This window comes from Mus caroli, chromosome 2 (assembly GCF_900094665.2).
Source record: "Mus caroli chromosome 2, CAROLI_EIJ_v1.1, whole genome shotgun sequence".
NCBI classification, from domain to species: Eukaryota; Metazoa; Chordata; class Mammalia; order Rodentia; family Muridae; genus Mus; species Mus caroli.
Window position 1 is genome coordinate 111,692,412 of NC_034571.1, and position 22,626 is coordinate 111,715,037.

Sequence of the window (22,626 nt, forward strand, 5' to 3'; positions counted from 1 at the left end):
GACCAGGCTGGCCTCAAACTCAGAAATCTGCCTGCCCCTGCCTCCCAAGTGCTGGGATTAAAGGCATGTGCCACCACTGCCCGGCTCTTTTTTTTTTTTTTAAGTTTTTTTTTTTTTGCTTTTTATTTTTATGTATGTGTGTCTGTATATATGTTTGTATGTGTGCACACACATGTGTGTTTATGCATTCCTGAGTACATGCCTGTATATGTATGCTACATCTATATGTATCAGTTCCACTTTGTTCCCAAAGCTATGCTATGAAATCTCACCTTTGGGCCAGAGAGATGGCTTAGTCGTTTAGAGTGCTTCCTGGTCCTCCAGAGGACCAAGTTCAGTCCTTGCTGTTCACCTTGGGTGAATCACAGCCACTATAACTTTACCTCTAGGGCAGTGGTTCTCACCCTCCCTGATGCTGCAACCCCGTAGTGCAGTTCCTCATGCTGTGGTGACCCTCAACCATAAAATTATCTTTGTAGCTACTGCATAGCTGTGGTTTGGCTGCTGTTATGAATCATAATGTAAATATTTTTCAAGATGGAGGTTTGCCAAAGGGATCGTGACCCTAGGCTAAGAACTGCTGCTCTAGGGGACCCAAGAGGATTGTTCTCTTCAGGTCTCTGAGGGCACCCATACACTTGGCATAAATACACACACAGGTAAGTAAAAAACACGATTAGCCTTGTTAAAAGTCTCATCTTTTTTGAGGCCTCTGCACATGCACAGCCCGTAACTGAGTTTTTGGTGCTCTGAGCATAGGCCCCTTCCCTCCCACCCCTCTGTGTTCCCCTGCCTTCTTCCTTCATCCATCTGCTTCTGCCTCCTGTGTCTTCTACAGGAGTGGGTGCTCAGGGTTTTGCTTGTCCTCACTGAAGATGCCAGGGATAAAGCCAGTGTGTGAGACGATGATCTTCTGACTTATAGTTCACCCACAGGCAGCTAGCAGAACCAGCTGTGTCCCTGGCAACAGCCTTCCACCCTTGCCAGGAAGACTCACAATAGATTCCAGGGTGTTTCTTTTCTGCCAACTAATGTAAGATTCCTGTCTGTGTTCCAATGTAACCTGGCTGCCTTTCTGCTTCTCATTCTGTCCCACTCCCAGTTCAGTATGGTGGCTCTGGCCTGGGCTACCTAGAACATGTGTTGGTGATGGAAGAGATTTCCCGGGCTTCGGGAGCAGTGGGGCTCAGCTACGGTGCTCACTCCAACCTCTGCGTCAACCAGATTGTTCGCAATGGGAATGAGGCACAGAAAGAGAGATACCTTCCCAAGGTGAGCAGACAGGGATGGAGACGCTCACTCGTGTGGACTCAACACAGCCACCATATCACAAGCTCTCCCCTTGGTGGGGGCCAAGCACGTCCTCATTCTTGGCTTGCTGCCATAAGCTAAATATAACTAGAGAAGGGATTGATATTGCTTTAAAATACTTAAGTCAAAAGACTTGAATGCACAAATGCCTGGAGAGATGGCTCTTAGGGTAAGAACATGGACTGCTCTTCCCAGAGGACCCAAGTTCAATGCCCAGCACATACATGGTGGCTCACAATCCTCTATGACTCCCTCCCTCCGTGATCTAATCCCCTCTGGCCACTTTAAGCACTGCACACATTTGGTACACAGACACACACGCAGGTGAAATAAATAAGGTGGAAAGCAATAGAGGAAGATAATACTGTCCCTTAGTCTCCACATACATGTGCACATACAAACTTAGTCTCCACATACATGTGCACATACAAATATACAACATACCAAAAAGGAAAGGAAAGGAAAGGAAAGGAAAGGAAAGGAAAGGAAAGGAAAGGAAAGGAAAGGAAAGGAAAGGAAAGGAAAAAGAAGAAAGCAAGGGCAGAGCTTAACTTGTGAGTTGGATGATTGACATTTGACAAAGACTTTAAGAAATTAAAGGTGCACACCTTTAATCCTAGCACTCAGGAGGCAGGAGCAGGTGGATTTCTGAGTTTGATACCAGCCCGGTCTACAGAGTGAATTCTAGGACAGCCAGGGCTACACAGAAGAAACCCTGACTTGAAAAATACAATAAAAAAGGAAAGAAAGAAATCTTCAGCCAGCGATGTGGTGACTTGTGACATATGTGGAGTTTCAGCTGCTTTGGAGACAGAAGCTGGAGGATTTGGCAAGACCCTATCTCAAAAAACAAGTAGGAGCCAGTGAGATGGCTTGGTGGGTAAATAAATGTGCCTGCCTCACCAGGCTGGATGAGCTGAGTTTGATACTCATGATAGAGAAAGAACCAACTCCCATGAATCGTCCTCTGATAGACACACACACACACACACACACACACAGTAGCCTATGTGCACATGTACACACAGAAAACAAATATGTTTAAAATATAAAAACCATAGGGTAAGGGAGGGCTCAATGGTAAATTCCTTGCTTAGCATGCATGAGACCTTGGAGCCAATCCCGGCACTGCCAAAAAGTGGTGGAAGCAAGGGTAGAAGCGAGGCCTTGCAGATGCTCGATTTACTGGGGGTGGGGGTGGGGGTTGGGGGGGCGGAGTTTGGATGTGGGCAGGAAGAGGCAGGAGGAAGAGGCTGTCCCCAGGAGCTACTGCAGGCCACTTCCCAGTCCTAACAGGACCGGTTTGGGTTTTCCTTGTAGCTCATCAGTGGTGAGTTCATCGGAGCCCTGGCCATGAGTGAACCCAATGCTGGCTCTGATGTTGTCTCCATGAAGCTAAAAGCAGAAAAGAAAGGTAAGGTCACTTGCCAGGGGCCATCTGGAAAAGGCAGAAAAACAAACTCAGAGTAAGGGAGTAGGAGTCGGGAGTGGCCTCTGCTGGGTTCCTGTGCTGGTTCTCAGCAGGGTGACAGCAGTTCTGTGGACTGACTGGCCAAGCCAGGGCAAGAGACTTCAGCAAACATTGGATTCCTGCCCTGCCCTTAGGAGATCACTATGTTCTGAATGGCAACAAGTTCTGGATCACCAATGGCCCTGATGCTGATATCCTAGTCGTGTATGCCAAGACAGATTTGACCGCTGTGCCAGCTTCTCGGGGCATCACAGCCTTCATTGTGGAGAAGGTGAGGGTGGTGGGTGTGGCCCAGAGAGACTCCACCTCTAACCAAAGTGACAGAGGTAACTAAGATTAACATCAGTGTTCTGTGCTCCGCCCCCAGGAGCCGGGCGGGGAGACCTAAGAAGGTAGCCAGAGAGGCTGGGTCAAGTTTGAAGACCGTAAAACTGTCCACAGAGTTGAGGAAGAGGAAAATGGAAAAGAAGCCAGGAGCAGGAACTGCAGGGGAGGATGAGGCGTGGGTGGGAATGTAAATGAGACCTGCAGACCTCTGATAGTAAGGACAAGACAAGACACATCAGGAGTTAAAACTCGAGGGTCCCATTTTGTGTTTAGTTTTGTGATAAACAAATCCAGCCACACAGGTGACATGTATTTGTGATCTGAGCAGCACTTGACAGGCAGACTGGGCTAGTCTGAGGCTAACCTGGTCTTTGTAGTGAGATCCAAGGCTGTCTATCTAGCAAGACTGCCTCAAAGAATAAAAGTAAGAAAGAGCAAAGTTTTCAGTATAGAGAAAAGAAAGTCTGGAAGATTTGTTTTGTTTTGTTTTCAATTTTTTAAACATGGGGTCTCACTGTATAGCCCTGGCTGGCTTAGAACTCATTATTTAGACTAGGCTTCCCCTGACCTAACAGAGGTCCATCTGCCCCTGCCTCCCAAGTGCTGGGATTGAAGGCATGTGCCCCACCCTGGAAAAGTTTAAAATATATAACTTTAGAGAGCAGGTGTTGGCTTCATGCCATCTGCCTATAATGCCGATGAAGACAGAAAGCAGGTGCCACTGAGGCTTGGGGACCCAGCTGCAGGGGGATACTAGAGAGTTTAAGTACACAGTGCCAAGGTTGGCCGCACACTCCATGAGGGATGGGGGTAGCTAACTAAGGTTGGGGCTGGAAAGGCCAGGAGGTAACAGAGCAGCGTGCCAGTGTCTCCCGGCCACTTGGCAACAGTGTATCGGAGTCATCTAGGGTTCCTTTAGGGACAGGTGGGGAAAGAACGAGGGCAGATTGGCATGGGTTATGACAGTGTCTTCAGAGTGATAATCCCTGGGAGAGTGGGGAGACCTGGGGACTGTTTCATTGAGAAAACTGCTCCCTGAGAACCAGGAAGAAGCAGGCTGCATGGCAGAGGAGTTAGGAACAAGGTTGGTTTGGTGTGAAGACTGGAGTTTTGTGCGCGCACACATACACAGAGAGGGAGAGGGAGAGAGAGAGAGAGAGAGAGAGAGAGAGAGAGAACGAGAGAGAACGAGAGAGAGAACGAACGAGAGAGAGAGAGAGAGAGAGAGAACGAGAGAGAACGAGAGAGAGAACGAACGAGAGAGAGAGAGAGAGAGAGAGAACGAGAACTCGGGAATAAGATGCTAGCATGCCACGTTTGTAGGTAAATTGAGCTTTCCCTTTATTAGCACCCCCCACCCACCCCGTGGGGCAAGTCTAACCGGGGCCTCCTTTGGTTTCCTGTCAAGGGTATGCCTGGTTTTAGTACCTCCAAGAAGCTTGACAAGCTGGGTATGAGGGGCTCCAACACCTGCGAGCTGGTCTTTGAAGACTGCAAGGTTCCTGGTAAGTGACCAGGGAATAAGGGAGTCCCTGCCCTGACTCCTTTGCAAGTTGGGAAAACCTACCACACCCTTACAGAGGTTCGCCACCATCATTTGTCCCGTGATACGCAGTTGGACTGTGGGCCTCCAGCTGCTGGACAGCTGTCTGTCCTGGCCACAGACCCTGCTGCTGTTGGCTTGCCTGCCTACGATGGGGTTCTTCTGTGGGTACCACACCTTGCCTAGCCCCATCTACTGACATCCTTCAGACTTCCTGTGCACTGACTGTACAGCCCACGTGCTAGCCTGACTCTTTGTCATATATAACCCGAGGAAAACAGGTTAAAGGCAGAGAACTTATTTTGACTCATGGTTTCAGGTGTCAAGCCTATGGCCCTTTGGCACCATTGCTTCTGTACCTATGGTGAGACAGAGAATGAGAGGAAAGGGGTGAGGGAGAACTGCTTATTTTGTGGAGGTCAAATAGCAGTGATAGAAGAAACCAGAGTCTCTTTAGACTCTCACAGACACACCCCCAGAGGCCAGTTTTCCTTGGAGGCTCTTCCTCTGATCATGATGCCATCAAATTATGACTCCGTCATCAGGTCAATCCATTGAGCAGGTCAGCCTTCACAATCCAGTCACGTCCCAAACCCCACCTTGGAACACTGCTGCAGCAAGAGCCAGGCCTTCTGCACACACCAGGCCACCACAGGGCATTTCCTACCGCTCTGAATTACACTCAGTAATGATGCTAAAAGCCTATCTGAATAAATTGACAGAAGCCAGACTCGATGAAGGAAAGGTAATTTGATTTGGCAGGAATTGTTTCTCCCTGTGCTATATCTGTAAACGTGACACCATGTAGCACTGTTCGAGAGCCGAGGGTGGGGATCTGGCCATCAATTAGGACTGCTTTGTGCATCAGCCATAAACCATCCTGAAATAGTGTGCTGTACACAGGGGTCTCTAGAAAGGGAGACCGTGCAGACTTATCTTTGTAAAGAGAAAAAAATCCATCCACCAGCCTTAAAAGCAGGTAGGCTGTCCAGTTTCTATACCCAATGTTCTGCCCACACCTCCCAAGTCCTTATTAGAGGGAGTGGGTGCTCAGTAGCTTCTGTCACCAGCACCCTAACTCAGAGACAAAGGCGTTTTCATGAGCATCATTGGGAGGTGACCCCGCAGACAACCTCAGGCACTGAGTTCTCTGATTTCTATGTTAGTAGACATCAGGTGTAGAAAGAAGCAAGAGGGGCGGGGTGACTTTTAAACCAATCAGCTTTTCTTCTGTCTCATCCTAGGGGTCCAGGATAAGAAAGGAAAGATCCAACAGCTTGGGGTTCTGTAGTGTTGTGGATGCTGGGGGGAGGGGTCCTAAAGCTCCACTTCTGCCTGGAAGTGGCAAAGTTCATCTTTTCCTCTCTCCTGAAACACTAGTTGAAGGTTGAGTGACTCACTTTTGTGCCTTTTGTGACATAGTACCTTTTATCCAAGTAAAGAGGCTATGAGCAGCCTTCTCTGACTTGCATTTATCCCTGCAGCTGCTAACGTCCTGAGCCAGGAGAGTAAGGGGGTCTACGTATTGATGAGCGGGCTGGACCTAGAGCGCCTGGTGCTAGCAGGTGGGCCCCTTGGGTAAGTGTAAAGGGGCTGAAGGCCTCCTGGGTAAGCACAACATGTCACCAGCATGAGGCTGGGGGGGGGGGGGCGCGAGGGTACCTGAGATCTCCAGCCCTTGTTAGGTTAGAAGCTTCGCCCTGGTATACAGCGAAGACACGGGAAAGTTACTTCTGTCCTAGAGAATCTCCCCCTACATTTAACTTCTTTACCCAGAAGGGAAATGGTATGAGGTGACAGATGGCAGGGCTGTTTAGTCACTGTGGTTGTGAAACCAGAGGCCCAGACTCTGACAGCTGCCCGCTGCCCGCCACACCTTCTTGATCTCAGAGAAAGGTGCATGGGAGCTGGGCAGGCGGTGCTGTGGCTGAGCAAGGGGTCTCTCAGGTTCCTTTACCTTTTCTCTGGGATTTCAGTTCCTTACCCTCCCACCTCAACCCTCAGGCCCAATGCCCTGACATACCCACTCCCCACTTGACAACTCGACTCCACAGGCTTCCTCCTTTCTGGCAGGATCATGCAGGCTGTCCTGGACCACACTATTCCCTACTTGCATGTGAGGGAAGCCTTTGGCCAGAAGATCGGCCAATTCCAGGTAAGCGAAGCAGTTGCTGAAACGTCTTCTTCCGCTGGGTTAAGGTTTTCCGTTGGGGTGAAGAGGCTGTCGAGCACTGTGGGATAGCTATTGTCCTTCTCTTACAAAATGAGCCTGAGATCACAGACACAGCCCCTTCCCACTCAGCCTGGCTCTGGAGGGCCATCACATCCTATTGGGGATGAATGAACCCAGCACTGTAAGGCTGGGAGGTAAAGGATGCAGCACACTGGGGCTTAGGAGAACAGAAGCTGACAATAATCCCACCTTTCTGGTTGGAGGAGGCTGCTAGAAGCAAGCCACTCGAGAGGCAGCTCTTTGGCCTCATCTCCTAGAGCTGTTTCCGTTTCCATCTCCGTGGTCCGAAGCGGGTTCCTCATCCATGGCTGTCAGGTTGTCCTTGCCATTGACCTGCTTTTGGTAATTAGAGTGTCCCAGTACGTTGACCCGTTGGTTCCTCCTGTGCCAGCTGATGCAGGGAAAGATGGCCGACATGTACACCCGCCTCATGGCAAGTCGACAGTACGTCTACAATGTCGCCAAAGCCTGTGACGAGGGCCACATCATTCCCAAGGTGAGGGCGATTCTTTGGGAAGAAGAGGTGGGGCGGTGGGTCATGTCCTGGGATGGGCGTCGATGTGCTTGTCAGGACACTGCTGAGCAGAAAGAACCTCCTTCCACAGGACTGTGCCGGTGTGATTCTGTATGCAGCTGAGTGTGCCACACAGGTAGCCCTGGACGGCATTCAATGTCTAGGTGAGTGGCTCCCAGCTCCACTCCTGGGCTCCCTCTCCACTCCTTGCCCTGTTTAAGCCAGCCACACCCACGCTGGCACCTTTAGGTCATCCGCCCACTGTGAAGAGGAAAGGGACGTTTTTGTAACAGCAGTCAGTAATAAATGAATATTTATTATTTTAATGGGGGGTCGGGTAGGGCCTGGAGACACAGCTCAGTGGTTAAGAACACTGGTTGTGTACATGCACACACATGTACACAAATTAAATAAATATAAAAGAAAAGAAAAACTGTACCTGAACTGCACATAAACCCCTTTTCTTGTCCTGATTCCCTAAACATTCCAATATAACAACAGTTTAAATGGTACTTATGTTGTATTAGATATAAAAATAACCTAAAGATATTGAAAATATGAACTGGGGTTATAACTCAGTGGTAGAGCATTTGCCTAGAGTGTGTGAGGCCCACGCTCAGTCCCTGGCAGAGAGACTGGGAGGGAGAGTGGGAAGGGCATCGCATGCGCGTAGGTTATATGGGAAGGAGCCAGTCCTTGACCATCCTGGAGGGTCTGTTTGCTTCCTCGCATCACCCCCTGCCTTCAGTTCTGTCCTCTCTCCCCCCACATATGCTTCACAGGTGGAAATGGCTACATCAATGACTTCCCCATGGGCCGCTTTCTACGAGATGCCAAACTGTACGAGATCGGAGCTGGGACCAGTGAAGTGAGGCGGTTAGTCATTGGCCGAGCTTTCAATGCAGACTTCCGCTAGCTCCCTGCGGCCCATCGCCCCCTGGTCCCAGCACCGAGAGGCCTTTCTTTGGAAGCAGAGATGTGGCAGCCCTCTGACCTGTCTAAGGAAGCTCTGCTGCTCAGCTGCCCTTCTCTGCCAGCCCTCTGCCCTGTGTGAAGTCGGATTCTCCAGCCGTGCCGGGCAGTCTGTCAGGAAAGCCTAAAATGACGACTTTGGCTTTTTTGGGGCTGGGGGGAGGGTGGCAGTGTCTGTGCCATTGCTTTCTACTTCTGAATGTGGTGACCTCGCTCGCCCTCTGGGTAGCGTCTGACAGGTACCCAGCTCCTTTTCTTGGGCAAGCCTCTGGCAGGGTGCCCTTTCTGTTCAAGCGTAACAGAGGCATTACCTCTTTCAGTTGTCAGATACTTGTGGTCTCTTTTTCTTGAGGAAAAGGCAAAAGCCATGTCCTTCTTAGCTGTTTCTCCAAGAGCTAGACAGCTCCAGAATGCCTATGGCAGACCCATGAAGGGCAGAGTCCACAGTCCAGGCAAGACAACACAGAAGTTCGGCTCCCTCCGTGTACCTGAGTCTGTCTGCATCACTCTGTCACAGGCTAGCACTGGGCCTGCTCATGTGACCTTCTGCAGCTGACTGGCCAGCAGACGCAGGTCCTGTGGCCCAGCCCAGGTTGCCTGGCTCCCCTCCAGCCTCTGTATATTTCTCTAGACAGCCTGTGGCTAATTTTATTACGACTGCACAGTGTCTGATGCCATTTTGTATTAAATATACTGCAAGGTAGACCCTTCTGCACCCAAAGCAGTGTTCTGCAGGAGAAGCAAGCCACTTGCTATGGTCCTGTCTGTATCCAGAGAATGTCCTTGAAGCGGCCTGCCCTTCAGTTTACCCTTTGGGAATGGGACAGGAGGCCAGAATAGGAAGTCTCAGACCCAAATCTCCTGGTGACTTTTCTTCTTCTTGTGTGTGAAATTGTACCTAGGCTGTGCTAGGCAGGCCCTGCACCACTGAGTCAGCTCCTTACCGTACCAACTTCTCCATGGTTTTATTTTAGTCTCCCTGTAGCCGAGACTAGCTTTGAACTGAGACCCTGAACAGTAGATCTGCCCCTATCTGGAGTGCTGGGATTACAGGCAACACCCTGTGCTTTTTCTTAAAGGAAGGGGGGAGGAAGTGGGGGGGGGGTGTCAAGTGTGGAAAGACAGGAGCAGAGTCTTAAGTTTCTGGAGGATTTTGAGAGTTTTTGGGGGGTTTTGCTTTTGATTCAGAGTCTAACCTGTAACTCAGAACCCTCCTGCCTCTGCCTCCTGACTGCCAAAATTATATGCATGAACCACCACAGCTGGCATATCTCTGAGTTTTGTTTCATTTGTCTAGCTATAATAGCCCAGGCTGGCCTTGGACTCAAAGATCCTCCTCCGCCTCCCTAGTTCTGAGATTAAAGGCACGGGCAACCACCACACCCAGCTCAAACTCTGCAAGGCTGTTTTGTTCTTTTAATCCTTGACTTTTTCAAGGTCAGAATTGGAGCTAGGATCCTGATGGGCTAGCAGCAGGAACATCCCAACCTTGGGCCTCCCAACCTTGGGCCGTCACAAATAACGCCCAGGCCGTGGATTACCACATTCATGTGAGTTCCCAAAAATAAAGACTTTTTTTCCTGGCTCCCAGCCCAACAGTCTTAGCCTAGGTGGAGTGCTGAGGTCTGAGACAGGCGGAGTCAGCACCTTAGCAACCCCAAGCCAGTCCCATCTTAAGAGGGGGTTCCAGAGCTCGAGACTGCCCCTTCACTTTCCCCATCTGGGTACTGCTGTGTTCATGAATGCAGTAGATACGCTGACCAGCTGAGGAAGATCCCTGGAATAACCCACAGAAGATGATCAAAATGAGGCAGAGGACCTGCACGCCTGCAAGATTGTCACCAAGCCAGACGACCTGGGTTGGAGTCCTAGAACCCATATGGGGGATGGGGAGTAGCCCTCTGACCTCCATAAGTTATCAGAAGGCAACATGTCACCCAGTCATGCCATAGGAACCCTACCAACGAGAGTGTGCCCCAGAAGTTCACCTGTTAAAAACCTCAATCCCAGCCATTTGTTAACGGTTTAGGTAGTAATGACTTTAGTGGCTTTATAAAAGGGAGTCTTAAACTAGTGTGCCTGCTCTGTCGTCGTGTCAGGCCTCCTACCATGTTATCAGGCAAGAGAAAAACACTGGAGTTGGGAGCGCCATGCTTTTGATATTCAGCCTCTGGAACCATGAGCTATAATTACCCAATCTGTGTGTATCCAGCTATAGCAACAGAAAGGAAGAATGTGATTGTTTTTCTGAATTTTTAAAAATATGACACACAAGAAATGTTTTTAAATAAAAGACAAAATAAAAACTATGTCTGAAAAGTGGATGGGAATGGTGGGGGTGGGACGCTGCTAATGAGAAGTGTTAAGTGTAGCCAGGTCTTGTTCCTTATCAGAATCTAGTGACAAACACCTGGGTTCCCTAGGGAGTGACACTGGGCTAAGGCAGCTACATGGGGGGGCGGGGGGGTGTGTTTGGTTGAGTTGGTTTGGTTTTGGTTCCCAACCCCCACCCACCCCGCTGATAATCCAACTTGGGCCTGGAGAGTTTCTCCCCAGGGACCCGAGTCTTAGCCCCATATCCCAGTGGTAGTCCCTTGTAATATTACTTCACTTCACACATCCACTCCTTCCCTGACCTTTGCAACCAACTGGGTGCTCTAGGCAAGATTGCTTAAGGAGGCAAAGCCCTGCAGGGTGAGTTGTTCAAACCTAGGAACGCCGGGTGAGCCAGCCTCTCTCCGACGCCCGGGAGGCTGGGTGGGGCCCGAGTCGGAGTAAAGCGACTGCACGCAGGGTGGAGAGAGCGCCTAGCACACCGCGTGCTCTGGTGGGGGCTGGAATCCGCATGATCATCGGTTATCTGCTTATGGCGGATCTAAAGTGCTCTCACTTAAGACTCCTGCCTTAAAGCTCTGCGGGCGGCCGACCGATTGCAGCGAGGACTCCCGGGACCCGCTCAGTCAGCGCTGCGTGGAGCTCGCCTGACCCCTACCGGCCATCCGCGGAGTCGCAGGCGCGTTGACTTTCTGGACGCTCCACTTTCCCACTCGTGCTTTGGTTGCACGGTTTCCAAGACTGAAATTTCCCCTGAATTTGTATTTTACTAAATGAGAACATTGAAAGATCACCGTCCACTATCACCACCATTTCATACAAGAAGGCCAAACAAAAATAGGGAGACCATAAACAGCAAAGATGAGTGTGGTATTCTTTTAAAAATTATGGTCAGAGTTTAAAAAACTGTAATTTTTTCCCCAAAACTTATTTTATGTGTATGAGTATTTTGCTTGCATGTGTATATGTGTTCTGCTTGTTAGTCTGATACCCGCAGAGACCAGAAGAGGAACTGGATTCCCTAGAACGATGTTATGAGCTGCCTTGTGGGCAGCGGGAAACCCATTCAAAGGCCTCTCAATGAACAAGTGCCCCTAACCGGGGAGCCATCACCCCACCCTCCAAAACAATGTAAGTTTTAAAAAGTTTATTGAAGAGGAAAGCCTGTCCCCTCCTTCCCCCTGTACCATTCCCCCAGGACAAAACTTTTTTTTTTTTTTTTTTTTTTTTTTTTTTTTTTTTTTTTTTTTTTTAGATTTATTTATTTATTATATGTAAGTACACTGTAGCTGTCTTCAGACGCACCAGAAGAGGGCATCAGATCTCATTACAGGTGGTTGTAAGCCACCATGTGGTTGCTGGGATTTGAACTTCGGACCTTTGGAAGAGCAGTCGGGTGCTCTTACCCACTGAGCCATCTCACCAGCCCAGGACAAAACTTCTTTTGAATCTGTAAGGAGTTTCTTTTTGGCTATTCATGCTTCTAAGTGCTCTATTGATTGATTGGTTCAGTGCTCTATTGATTGATTGGTTCGATTGTAGTTCCTCCTAAGGATACTGCTTTAATGTGCATAACTGTCATTTATGAGAATCTTGTTATATGCTCATATTTTTTCACTATCCAACAGGCATTTAGACAAGCCCCTAGATAGATGGGGGGGGGGGAGACAGGGTGGGAGCACATACCAGCCTCTTCTGCCTATATTTCACTCCACAGTGGAGAAACTCAGAGCCACACTATGCAAGGTAGGGGCTCTCCCCTACTGTGCTCTACCTACTTCCTCTACCCCAGAGCCATTTGGAATTCGACTTCTCCACACCAATCCAACTTGCCTCCCTTCTTCCAGACCAGGTCGCTGAACCGCACCTCCACCCTGAGCCAGAGAGAACAATGGAGCCTCCTCTGATGGAGCCAACCATGCATCCCAGCACATTTAAGGTCAAAACAAAGGTTACACTGGGCATAGTAGGCATCTTGTATACCCGAGCACTCAGGAGCCTGAAGGAAAGGATTGGTGAGTTTGAGGCCAGCCTGAGCTGGCTATATATCCAGTTCAAGGCAAGCCTGGGCTACCTAAGTAAAAGGACTGGGAAAGCGCCCCCAAAATAAAGACCTAACATTTCAGTAGAGCTCCTTTGTCCCAGATGCTCTCGAGACTGAAACAGGAGGATCACTTAGGGGCAGGAACTTGAGGCTACGTGAGCAACACACTAGACCCAGTGTTAATAAGGAAGCATGGTGCTGCGTGCCTTTAACCTCAGCACTTGGGAAGCAAGGTCTCTGTGAATTCAAAGGCTAGCTTAGTCTAGAGAGAGCTCCAGGTCACACAGGGCTCTGGAGACCTTGTCTTGGGGGAGGGGGACCTAAGGATTAGCAAAGCAAACACAATTTGGGTCCATCTTGACTCTTTCTGCAACTCCCCTCTCCACTGCTGAGCACAGCAGCTGCGGTTGTGCGTAGTCTTCCCTGCCTTACTCTGGCCTGGGCCTTTGCCCCAGCTGGTTTCTCCATCCAGGAAGTCCTTCCAGCTCCGCGCTGTGCCCTTTCCCATTCCTAAAGCCTCACTGCAGGGCCCCTCCAGAAGAACCCTCCAGCCTTTGTTCAGTCCTCTCTCCCCACCTCACCCACAGCCCACCTCACCTTCCTCCCACCTCGGCACATGCACATCCAAGGATGCACGGCACGTACCAGGGCAAGGTAGGCATTCTCTTCTTCATGCCTGCCACCTGTTTCCTCCAACAAGGGACAGCTCCAGGCTACAGCTTCTGCTGTTCTAGAATTCTAGAACTGTTCCGGCAGTTCTAGAGTACACCTGCCCACTCTCAGATAGAGAGGCTAGCCTCATTTCTCCCAAGTATTTCTTGGATGCTGGTTGCTGTTAGATTAACTAGAGCACTCAGCCGGAGGCAGCCCCCCATCCTGCACCCGATCCTGCACAGTGGGTTTTATTATCTGATGTATCCATGTCTCTGCCTTTAGGCTGTAAACTTGAGGGCTAGCTCTGGGACTGCACTTGTCTATGTGGGAACAGCAGCAGCAGCATCATGTGATGCCTGGCCCATATGCTGCTGATAACATGGGTTACTTGTCCTATGGTCACCTTATAATACTGTTAGGATTTAGAGGTCAAAAATCATTTCCTGCCAGATATCATTGATGGCATGTGTCCATAGTCCCACCATTCAGGAGGTAGAGGCAGGAGGATTTCATGTTTGGGGCCAGCCAGGGCATTGTGGTGAGACAGAACAAAACAAGCAAGCAAACAAACAAAAACCTACAGTAACAACAAAACCCTCCCAGTTCTCTGAACCTGCAGCAGCGCCAGTGCTTGCAGTAGGTACTCAGTAGCTAAGTTCACGCTGGATGAGGGAAACAACAGGTGGGCCAGAGCCCTGGCCTAATCCAGAGTTGGCACAAACAGCGGAGCCAGCCGGCTTCTCCTGACCCTGCTCTCCCCATCCCTTCCCACCCCGGAGTAGGCAGGGCCCAGCTGCAGAGGGAGGCCCTCACTCCCAATCTTCCTCTGACCTACTACTCAGAGAGGAACCTTGGCCCCTCCTCTGCCGGCTGGGGACAGAATGGGGGTAGAGGGAAAAGGGGGGCAGAGGAGGACCACACACTGCTCTTCCCTTCCACGGTAAAAATGTGCACATAAGGAAGCGCATACATGCAATGTCAAGAATAAGAGGCAGAAGCAAGTTCCGTGGTTTAACCAGTGACCCCGTCATTTGAAGGACTGGTTCCGGGCCAGCCTGGGCTACATAACAAGACCACGATTTTTGTTTTGTTTTTACTTTGTTTTGTAAATGAGTCCAAGTGAGCCCCTGACCATTTTATTTTATTGCATTTCATTTCACTTCATTTTATTGTGCTGGGGTGGAATCCAGGGCCTCGGTCTTACCAGGCAAAGGCTCAGCCACCAAGCTACACCACCAGCCCTCAGTAATTATATGTTTGTTTGTCTACTTGCTGCTTTGAGACACTCTCACTATGCTGCCTAGGTTATCCTTGAACTCTAGGCTCAGGCTGGACTCTTGCTTAAGCCTCCCATGGTTGTACTTTTTTTTTTTAAAGGTGGCTTCTTACCTATCTGTGTATCTCTACACAACATTCTACACAACATGCTAAGTTTTTAACTTTTTATAGTTGGACTTACATTGTGTGTGTGGTGTGTGTGGGTGGGTGGGTGTACATGTGTGCTTGTGCGCATGCGCATTGCTTCTATGGTTCATCGCTGTATCCCACTGCTGGTTTTCCTTCAAGACTCATGAGCAGAACTATAACCTGCTCAATGTTTTCTTGTCTACTGCTCCCTCATGTGGAAATTGTGTGATTTAATGTCCAGTCTACCCCGACGGGCATTTGGGCATTTCTAGTTTGTAACTGCTGAGGGATGCTCCTCCTGGTGCGAGCATGCCTCCTGGGGTCCTCTAGGTACGTCCTTACAGAGGGAATTGCTTTGTGGTAGGGTACACATATAACTAGCCTGAAAAGGGAATTCAGAGCTTCTCTTCCACAGTAGTGGTTTGGGGTCGGGTGAGACGAGTGAGACAGCCCAACTGCTGCCTGCCCTCCCTGACAACCTAAGTTCAATCCCTGAGACCCACACGGTAGAGGACACCAACACTCCAAAGTTTTCCACCAACCTCCACATACACACACAGAGCATGTGCGCCCACAAACACATGTGCAGCACAAGTACAGAATGAAGATGTCATTTAAAGTTTTAAAGGAAAGGAGTGGCATGTCTATAATATTCTTAAAACAGTGCCACGAGAAATGACTCAAAACAGAGGTGGCAAGCATGCCAGACCACAGCCAACTCCGTGTATTTATGAACGCATAGCTGCGTTCCTGGTCAAGTCCATAACCCACACATTCAGCAAAGCTTTCTGAACAAACTACAAAGCGCCACGCCCTGGGCCATGGGCGTGCGGATAATGATGAGTCCACCCAGACCAACCTGGGAAGGACAGTGGTGTCCCCATGTCCTCTGCCAGTCAGCCCCGGCTCATCAGCTTACCCAGGGGCAGAGAAGGGTTGGATGGGTAAGTGGGGGATTTTCTTGAAAAGAAGAACGCTATTCCAGGCTCAGAAAGGAGCATGCTCCCTCCTCGGAGACTGCAAGTATAGCAGGTGCAGGACTGCAGAGGACCTGGTCTACGCTTGTGTTGACAGAGAAGGGCACACCACCAGATCCATCCAAGCACGCCTTGTGCCTGCCTGGAGCAGACATGGGTGAGCACACACACGGACATGCATACCGCTACACACACGGAGAGTCTGTCAGACACGCTGCAGGAGCAGAAGCAAGGAGCGTGAACACGCAGCTGCCAGTGAGAGATAAGCTCAAGACGGGGTTGGGGGGCGGGGAGGGGGGAGCGCCTGCCTGGCCTGCCTGGCGAGCCACCTTATGCATCTGCCTGAGCTCCCCAGGGGCAGCCTCTGCAAAGTGCAGTGTTTCAGAACAGCCTGGGCACCTTGCCCCACCCTCAAGGGCTTGTTCTATTTACAGGAATGGAGTAGCAAATTCTCTCAGTCCGACTTGGGTTGTGGCTGATGCTGGCAAGCTAAACAGGATCAGGTATTCAATGGGTTCTGTTAGTTGTTGAAGAAAAGTTTAATGAAATTTGCTGTGAGGTTCTGGGCCGGGAGTGTAATTCAGTGATAAAATGCCTGCCTAGCCTGCTTGAGGCCCTGGGTTCAGCTGATCCCTGGCTCTGTGAAAAATAAAATGAAATAAGAGAAAAGTGAGAAAGGGAAGGGAGAGGAGTGAAAGGAATTTTAAAATGGAAGAATTTTGAGTGGGCAAGAAGCCAGCACAGAGAGGACACTGCTCCAAAGTCAGCATGCAGTGTCCTGGCCAAGAGTGGAAGGGTAGAGGTTGGGGTCATTGCAAGGTTGCAGAGATAGGACATAAGTCAACTTTATATGACTGTAGGGTTTTTTTGAGTTTTGTTGTTGTTGTTGTTGTTAGTTAGTTGGTTTTTCAAGACAGGGTTTCTCTGTATAGCCCTGGCTGTCCTGAAACTCAGTTTGTAGACCACGCTGGCCTCAAACTCAGAAATCTGCCTGCCTCTGCCTCTGCCTCTGCCTCCTGAGTGCTGGGACTAAAGGTGTGTGCCACCACGCCCTGCTTAACTAAGGTGGCTGAGGTCTGCTCCCCAATCCTGACTCTTTGCAAGGCCCCGAGCTTGCTAGTTCAGGATAAAGAATTGCCACTTAGAAAATAAGACTCAGCAAATCCTAGCCTGTCTCAGCACCTCTCTCCCTCCCCCAACCTTCCTCTCCAGTGCCTCTGGACAGAAGTTGGACTGTGGTCCACTGAGCCTGGAGAAGGATGAGAAACGGTCTGGTTTTTAGGGACTCCATAGCATCTCAATACCTTCCCTCCCCGGGGTTTGCCCCGGGGTTTGGAGCAGAGAGGAAAAAGGAAAAGCCCTCACTGGAAAGCAACTGAGGCCTGTCATGTGGCCAGGATGCCCAAGGTACACAGCTCTGTGTCCCATTCTCTGTCCTACACATAGCTGTGGCTTTCCATCTTGACGCCCAGTCACTCGAAGGCACAGCACCCACCTCTTCTGCACTCCTGAGTCTGGGGAGAGGCCACGGGTATGAGACAAGAGTTCTAGATATTCTGTAGAATGTGAAGATTGTCACCAAGAAGTGACAAGACTGCTTTCTGTGAGAGAGGCTGTGAGGTCTCCCCAAGAGAATAGTCTCAGCCTGCCAGGGACATTTGCCTGAGACATAGAGCAATTATTCAGGGGCTGGAGAGATGACTCAGCAGATAAGAGCACTAACTGCTCTTCCAGGGATCCTGAGTTCAAATCGCAGCAACCACATGGTGGCTCACAACCATCTGCAATGGGATCTGATGCCCTCTTCTGGTGTGTCTGAAGACAGCTACNGTGTACTCATATATAATAAATTAATTTTAAAAAAAAGCTATAAGAGCAATTACTCAGCCGGGCTTGGTGGCGCACGCCTTTAGTCCCAGAACGTGGGAGGCAGAGGCAGGCGGATTTCTGAGTTCGAGGCCAGCCTGGTCTACAAACTGAGTTCCAGGACAGCCAGGGCTATACAGAGAAACCCTGTCTCGAAAAACCAAAAAAAAAAGAGCAATTACTCTATGAATCCCAACTGTAGCTCCCTCATTGGGAGGGTACCTCTTCCTAGTTTCACAATCTTCTTCCACATTATCCCTTCCCGCCTCAAGCTGAGAAACCCCACTGTAGCCCCCCAATACTCCACTGGCCATCCTACGCCTCCTTTTCAATTGTCCTCTGAGCCCACTCCATGCAGAGCAGTCAGTAAGCTCATCTCTGTGCTTCCCACAGGGACACCACCGCTCCACACCTCAGAGAATGTGCCAAGGTCTCCTATGCCCTCCACCCTGCTCATGAAGCATTTTCCTGCCCATCCTCTTCTCCCTGTGCTTTGCCCTCGGCCTAACCTCCACCAATCCTCTGCGCTGTTTAAGATCAACCGCCATTTGCCTCATGGCCACTGTGTGTAGGGGTTGCCAGATGGCAAAGACGGGTGGGTATTAGTTATGAAGTAGACAGAGCTTAAAAGGTAGGGCAAGAGAGCCATTTAAACAAAAAAAATAATAAAATTTGTAAAGATCATTTCTTATTTCATTCACCCTCATCAGTGTTGTTGATATTGATGTTGTTGTTGTTGTTACAAGCTCTTGCTATGTAACTGTAGCTGGCCTAGTACTTGTTCTATAGTCCAGTCTAGCAATTCTCCAGCCTCAGCTTCCCGAGTGCTGGTATTGCAGGCATATGCCTCTATGCTCTGGGATTGCTGTGCTAAGGACTGTGCCCAGAGTGTTGCTCATACTCAAATTGAACCACCAACCCTTCGATCCATTTTAATGTTGTTTTTCCTAACCTGGCATGGACACTATTCCAAATACTGCCTCTCCAGCACTTATTCCCGGCTTAACAAAGTTGCCCATACAATCTATGTTTTATGTTTATCTGTTTGTTTGTTTGTTTGTTGTTCCAATTCAGGGTTTCTCTGTGTAGCTTTGGCTGTCCTGAAATTCACTCTGTAGACCAGGATAGCCTCAAACTCAGACTTCTGCCTCCCAAGTGCTGGAATGAAAGGCGTGCGCCACTACCACCAGGATGCGATTTATTATTTTAATTGAAGTTATTGGTCTGGGAATGAGACCCAGTATAAAGAGAGTGCCTGCCTCTGGTGAGGGAGCACACCTTTAATATCAGCACACAGGAAGCAGAGGTAGGCAGATCTCTGTGAGTTCAAGGCCAGCCTGGTCTCCAGAGACAGTTCCAGGATAGCCAGAGCTGTTACATAGAAAAACCCTGCTTTGACAAAACCAAACCAAACCAAAAACCTCATTGGTTAAGAGTGCTTACTGCTCTTACAGACGGCCAGGGTTAGATTCTCAGCACCCGGGTCAGGTAACTTCACAGCTGCTTGTGCCACCAGCTCCAGAGTCTGTGACTTCTCTGGTCCCACAAGCACATGGACTTGTGTGCACAGACACATATGCTTACAAGTAATTAAAAACACGATCTATTTAAATGTATTTAATTTTTGAGTCAAGGTCTCACTATATACAGCCTAGACTAGCCTAGAACTCTTGATTCTCGTGCCTACGAGTTCTAGAATTCCAGGCACCGGCCACCTTTGCAATAAATATTTGCATAATAAATGTGGTGGTAGGATGCTGCAGACCCAGTCAGAGCATCTCTCTACCCAAGGCCCTCCAGCAAGCTTATCTAAATGAAATCAGACTGAGCCAGAACATCAAGGGCAGCCTTGGAGAAGGGAGGAAAAGAGAGGGTACACAAGGGACCGCTCAAGGCTTTGCCTTGAACTAAATTCTCCCTTTTTAGTCTTTTAGTAGTTGCTTAAAAAGTAGGTTCTGTTCACAGCGCCTACCTCCTTGGGAGGAGCAGAGCCAGAACCATGACTCTTTTTTGGTTCTGAGGATGGAACCCAGGGCTTTGGACAGCGATGCACATACTTTATCATTGAACTATACCCTCAATCCCAAACTGTAACTTTTAGGGGTTCGGGCTCAACAAGACTACCTTTGCTGTGTCAGACTTTGTAAGCCAGTTGTTGAGTGTATGAAGTCAGTTAATTTTATAAGCAAAAACTATGCACCAATCTTAAAAGATAAAAAATACAAAAGGCAATTCAGAAGCCTTAATAACATTGCTACCACTTTAGAAAACAATCGAAGTTATTGATCAGGTCAGGAGGAAGAAGCCTAGGATAGTAGATAGAGCCTGGCACCATGTGGCTGTACCAGCTAGCTTCTGTGTTGAGAAAGAAAGCCAGTGCTTACATCTACCTGGACAAGCACTGTCAGACCAGACAGCCTAGCGTTGGGGCCAGGCTCAGTTAGCCACAGAGTAACTGCCTACTGACAGCCACTATGCACAGGTGCCCTGCAACCCAGGACAGCAGGCATGAGTACCTGGTGGAAGACTGGTGGCCCCGAGGAACCACAGGAAGCACCCCAGGTTTAGGAGTGAGAGTGAGCCCGGGGATGAGACTAGAGGGCCCCAAGCTGGCGGCGAGCCACCAAGGCAGCTCCAGATTTGGATCATAGGGTGAGTGTGAAACACTGAGGGTTTAAGCAGGCCGAGGAGACAAATTGGTGTGCTTTGGGAAGGGCCCACTAGCTGAGATCGATCTGGCTTGGGGAGAGCAATCAGAGGTCAGAGCTTTGTGTCACAGGGGCTGGAGGGAAGGAGAGGTTGATTCATACAGATGGACGATAAGCTATGATGATCATAGCCCTAGTGGACAGACGGACTGGAGAGTCCTTGGTTCTCCTGCAGTAGGAAGTTGGGTTAGTGTATCAGAGCTCCTCAAAGCCCCATTGTTGCTTCAGTGTCAAAGCGAGTGCAGAGGGTGGGGAGAGCGTACTTTTGATGAGGTTTTGCCAAAGGAATATTCTTTTGATAAAGAAATAGGGCAACCCACTTGCAACATTTTGTCCCAATCTCATAGTGAAAGGAAGGTTGCTCACAGCAACTTCACATGCAAAATTCAAACGAGTTGCTAACAGACCTTTGGAAAATAAAAGAATGGGGAGCTGTTGAGCAAATCTGTTTAGGAAAAAGTGATGGGAGAATGGGTCAAAGAGGTGAGGCTGAGAGCAGAGTGCCCAAGAAGTGCTGAGCACAAGTAGCCCATTAGTTAGCACAGTATTTGTGGCCCAAGCTTTTCTCTACCGGCAGGAGCTGGTCCTGGCTCTTACTGCAAAGCACAGAAGGCAAGGGAAGAGGGGGGAAAAAAACCCTTGGGTGATTCTCCCTCTGTTCTGGGTTTTGGGGGACTGGAGAGATTGGTGGGAAAGCCGAGAGGAAGAATCACCCCCTCTGAGGAATGAGATTTGGGCTGGCACTGAGAATCTCCCAGACACAGAGGACAGTATCTGAGGCCATGAAACCAGTCTTGGGTGTTGGATGGTGGAGGAAAGAAGCCAGAGAGAAGGCACGGATACCCAGCAAAGAAAGCCACTCAGCCTGACTAAGGCCAAAAGGGGCCAGGCTGCATTTAGGTGGACAGAAGACAGGCACAAAGTACCATGTAGCTGGGGATCCAGACAGGGTAGAGATAGAGGATGCAGGTCTGGACTCAATGGAAGCAGAGGAGGCTGTAGGCATAGCTGGATGAAGACAGGATAAATAGATTCACAATTGCTAATGCTTTGGGGGCACTTGGCTAGGGTCAGCCACTCTTCAAAACACTTAAATGTTAGGGAGACAAAGAGCTGGACCATGTACTAGGAGTTCTGTAGTCATTCTTAATGACGACACTGTGTGAAATACAGACATGAATAAAGGTTTTATATCTATAAAGGACTTAGACCTCGGCTTACCCTTTATGTTAAATGTTTGGTTTATATCAAAACCAAACAAACAGCAATGACAACAAACCCAAATGTTTTGGAACCACCCCAAACCCATGTGATCTTAGCAGTTATTCAGACTGTTTAAATTTCTGTTTCCTTGTTCATTTGTAAATTTGAGCAGAATACTTACCCATCACGATTGCTGAGGGTTAAAGAAAAAAGCTCCGTTGAGTGCTCGTCCATGCCTCCTGCAGGGCCACTGCTTTTGGAGGCTGTCAAGAAAATGTCCATTCCAGTTCCAGACTGCTTCCCTCTCTCCAGGGACTTCAGGTCTGTTGGAACCACAGGGTATGCACCTTGGTTTTTTATTCCATAGCCTCTGTGAAGGTACTTTCGGGGGTGGGAGGAGTCTCATTTTGACACACTCACTCTGATATCTGAACAGACAAGGTGTCTGCGGAGAGTGAAGTGCTGACCCAGGCAGGTAAGGTTGCAAGCAGCCAGACCTAGCTCACCACAGACTTTCACATTTCTTGGAATGGTCTTCTCCTCTCTCTCCCATGCAGATGCCCCTTGCCAATCATTTATTGTCCCTTCTGCAAATGACAATGTGACACCCACAGTTGCCTGGACATCATGCCATGTTCTTGGGAGCAAGCAACCACCTGGAGGAGCCTACAAATTCTGTTTAATTTCCCTTTTCATCAGCAGCCTGATGTGTGGGTACTGGACAGAGTATGTTTAGTAAACCTCTGCTCCCGGAGCAATAATGAAGGTACTTCTAGAGATGGCCACAAAGGCTGCAAAAGGATCTCTGAGAAGGTCCAACGCAGGTAGCTAGTCCATGGCCATGAATCATAAAGTTGAAACCTTCAGAGGTTAAGACATCTCAAAAGTACCCCAAGTAGGAAAGCAGGAACTATGGGCAAATTAGAGCATGCCCACCCCATAAAGATGGCTCTTACTACTTCCCATCAGCCATCACTGCAGATAGAATGCGAGCCCACAGTAGCAAATATTTTGATTTTTAAAAAGAAATTGGGACTTACTTTAAATCTCAAAACAAAAACA

The 22,626-nt window shown here is 49.2% G+C and overlaps 1 protein-coding gene across 1 annotated transcript in view; it reads left to right on the plus strand.

Moving 5' to 3' along the window:
* Ivd (isovaleryl-CoA dehydrogenase) overlaps positions 1 to 9,956 on the plus strand; it is a 23,058-nt gene extending 13,102 nt beyond the window's left edge. The window contains exons 4-12 of the mRNA XM_029474174.1: positions 1,103 to 1,272; positions 2,632 to 2,725; positions 2,917 to 3,053; positions 4,518 to 4,614; positions 6,137 to 6,230; positions 6,726 to 6,807; positions 7,277 to 7,381; positions 7,491 to 7,563; positions 8,182 to 9,956. Coding sequence (XP_029330034.1) covers positions 1,103 to 1,272; positions 2,632 to 2,725; positions 2,917 to 3,053; positions 4,518 to 4,614; positions 6,137 to 6,230; positions 6,726 to 6,807; positions 7,277 to 7,381; positions 7,491 to 7,563; positions 8,182 to 8,315 — 986 coding nt within the window. The 3' untranslated portion in view covers positions 8,316 to 9,956. The remainder of the gene's footprint in view (positions 1 to 1,102; positions 1,273 to 2,631; positions 2,726 to 2,916; positions 3,054 to 4,517; positions 4,615 to 6,136; positions 6,231 to 6,725; positions 6,808 to 7,276; positions 7,382 to 7,490; positions 7,564 to 8,181) is intronic.
* The last annotated feature ends 12,670 nt before the right edge of the window (positions 9,957 to 22,626 follow it).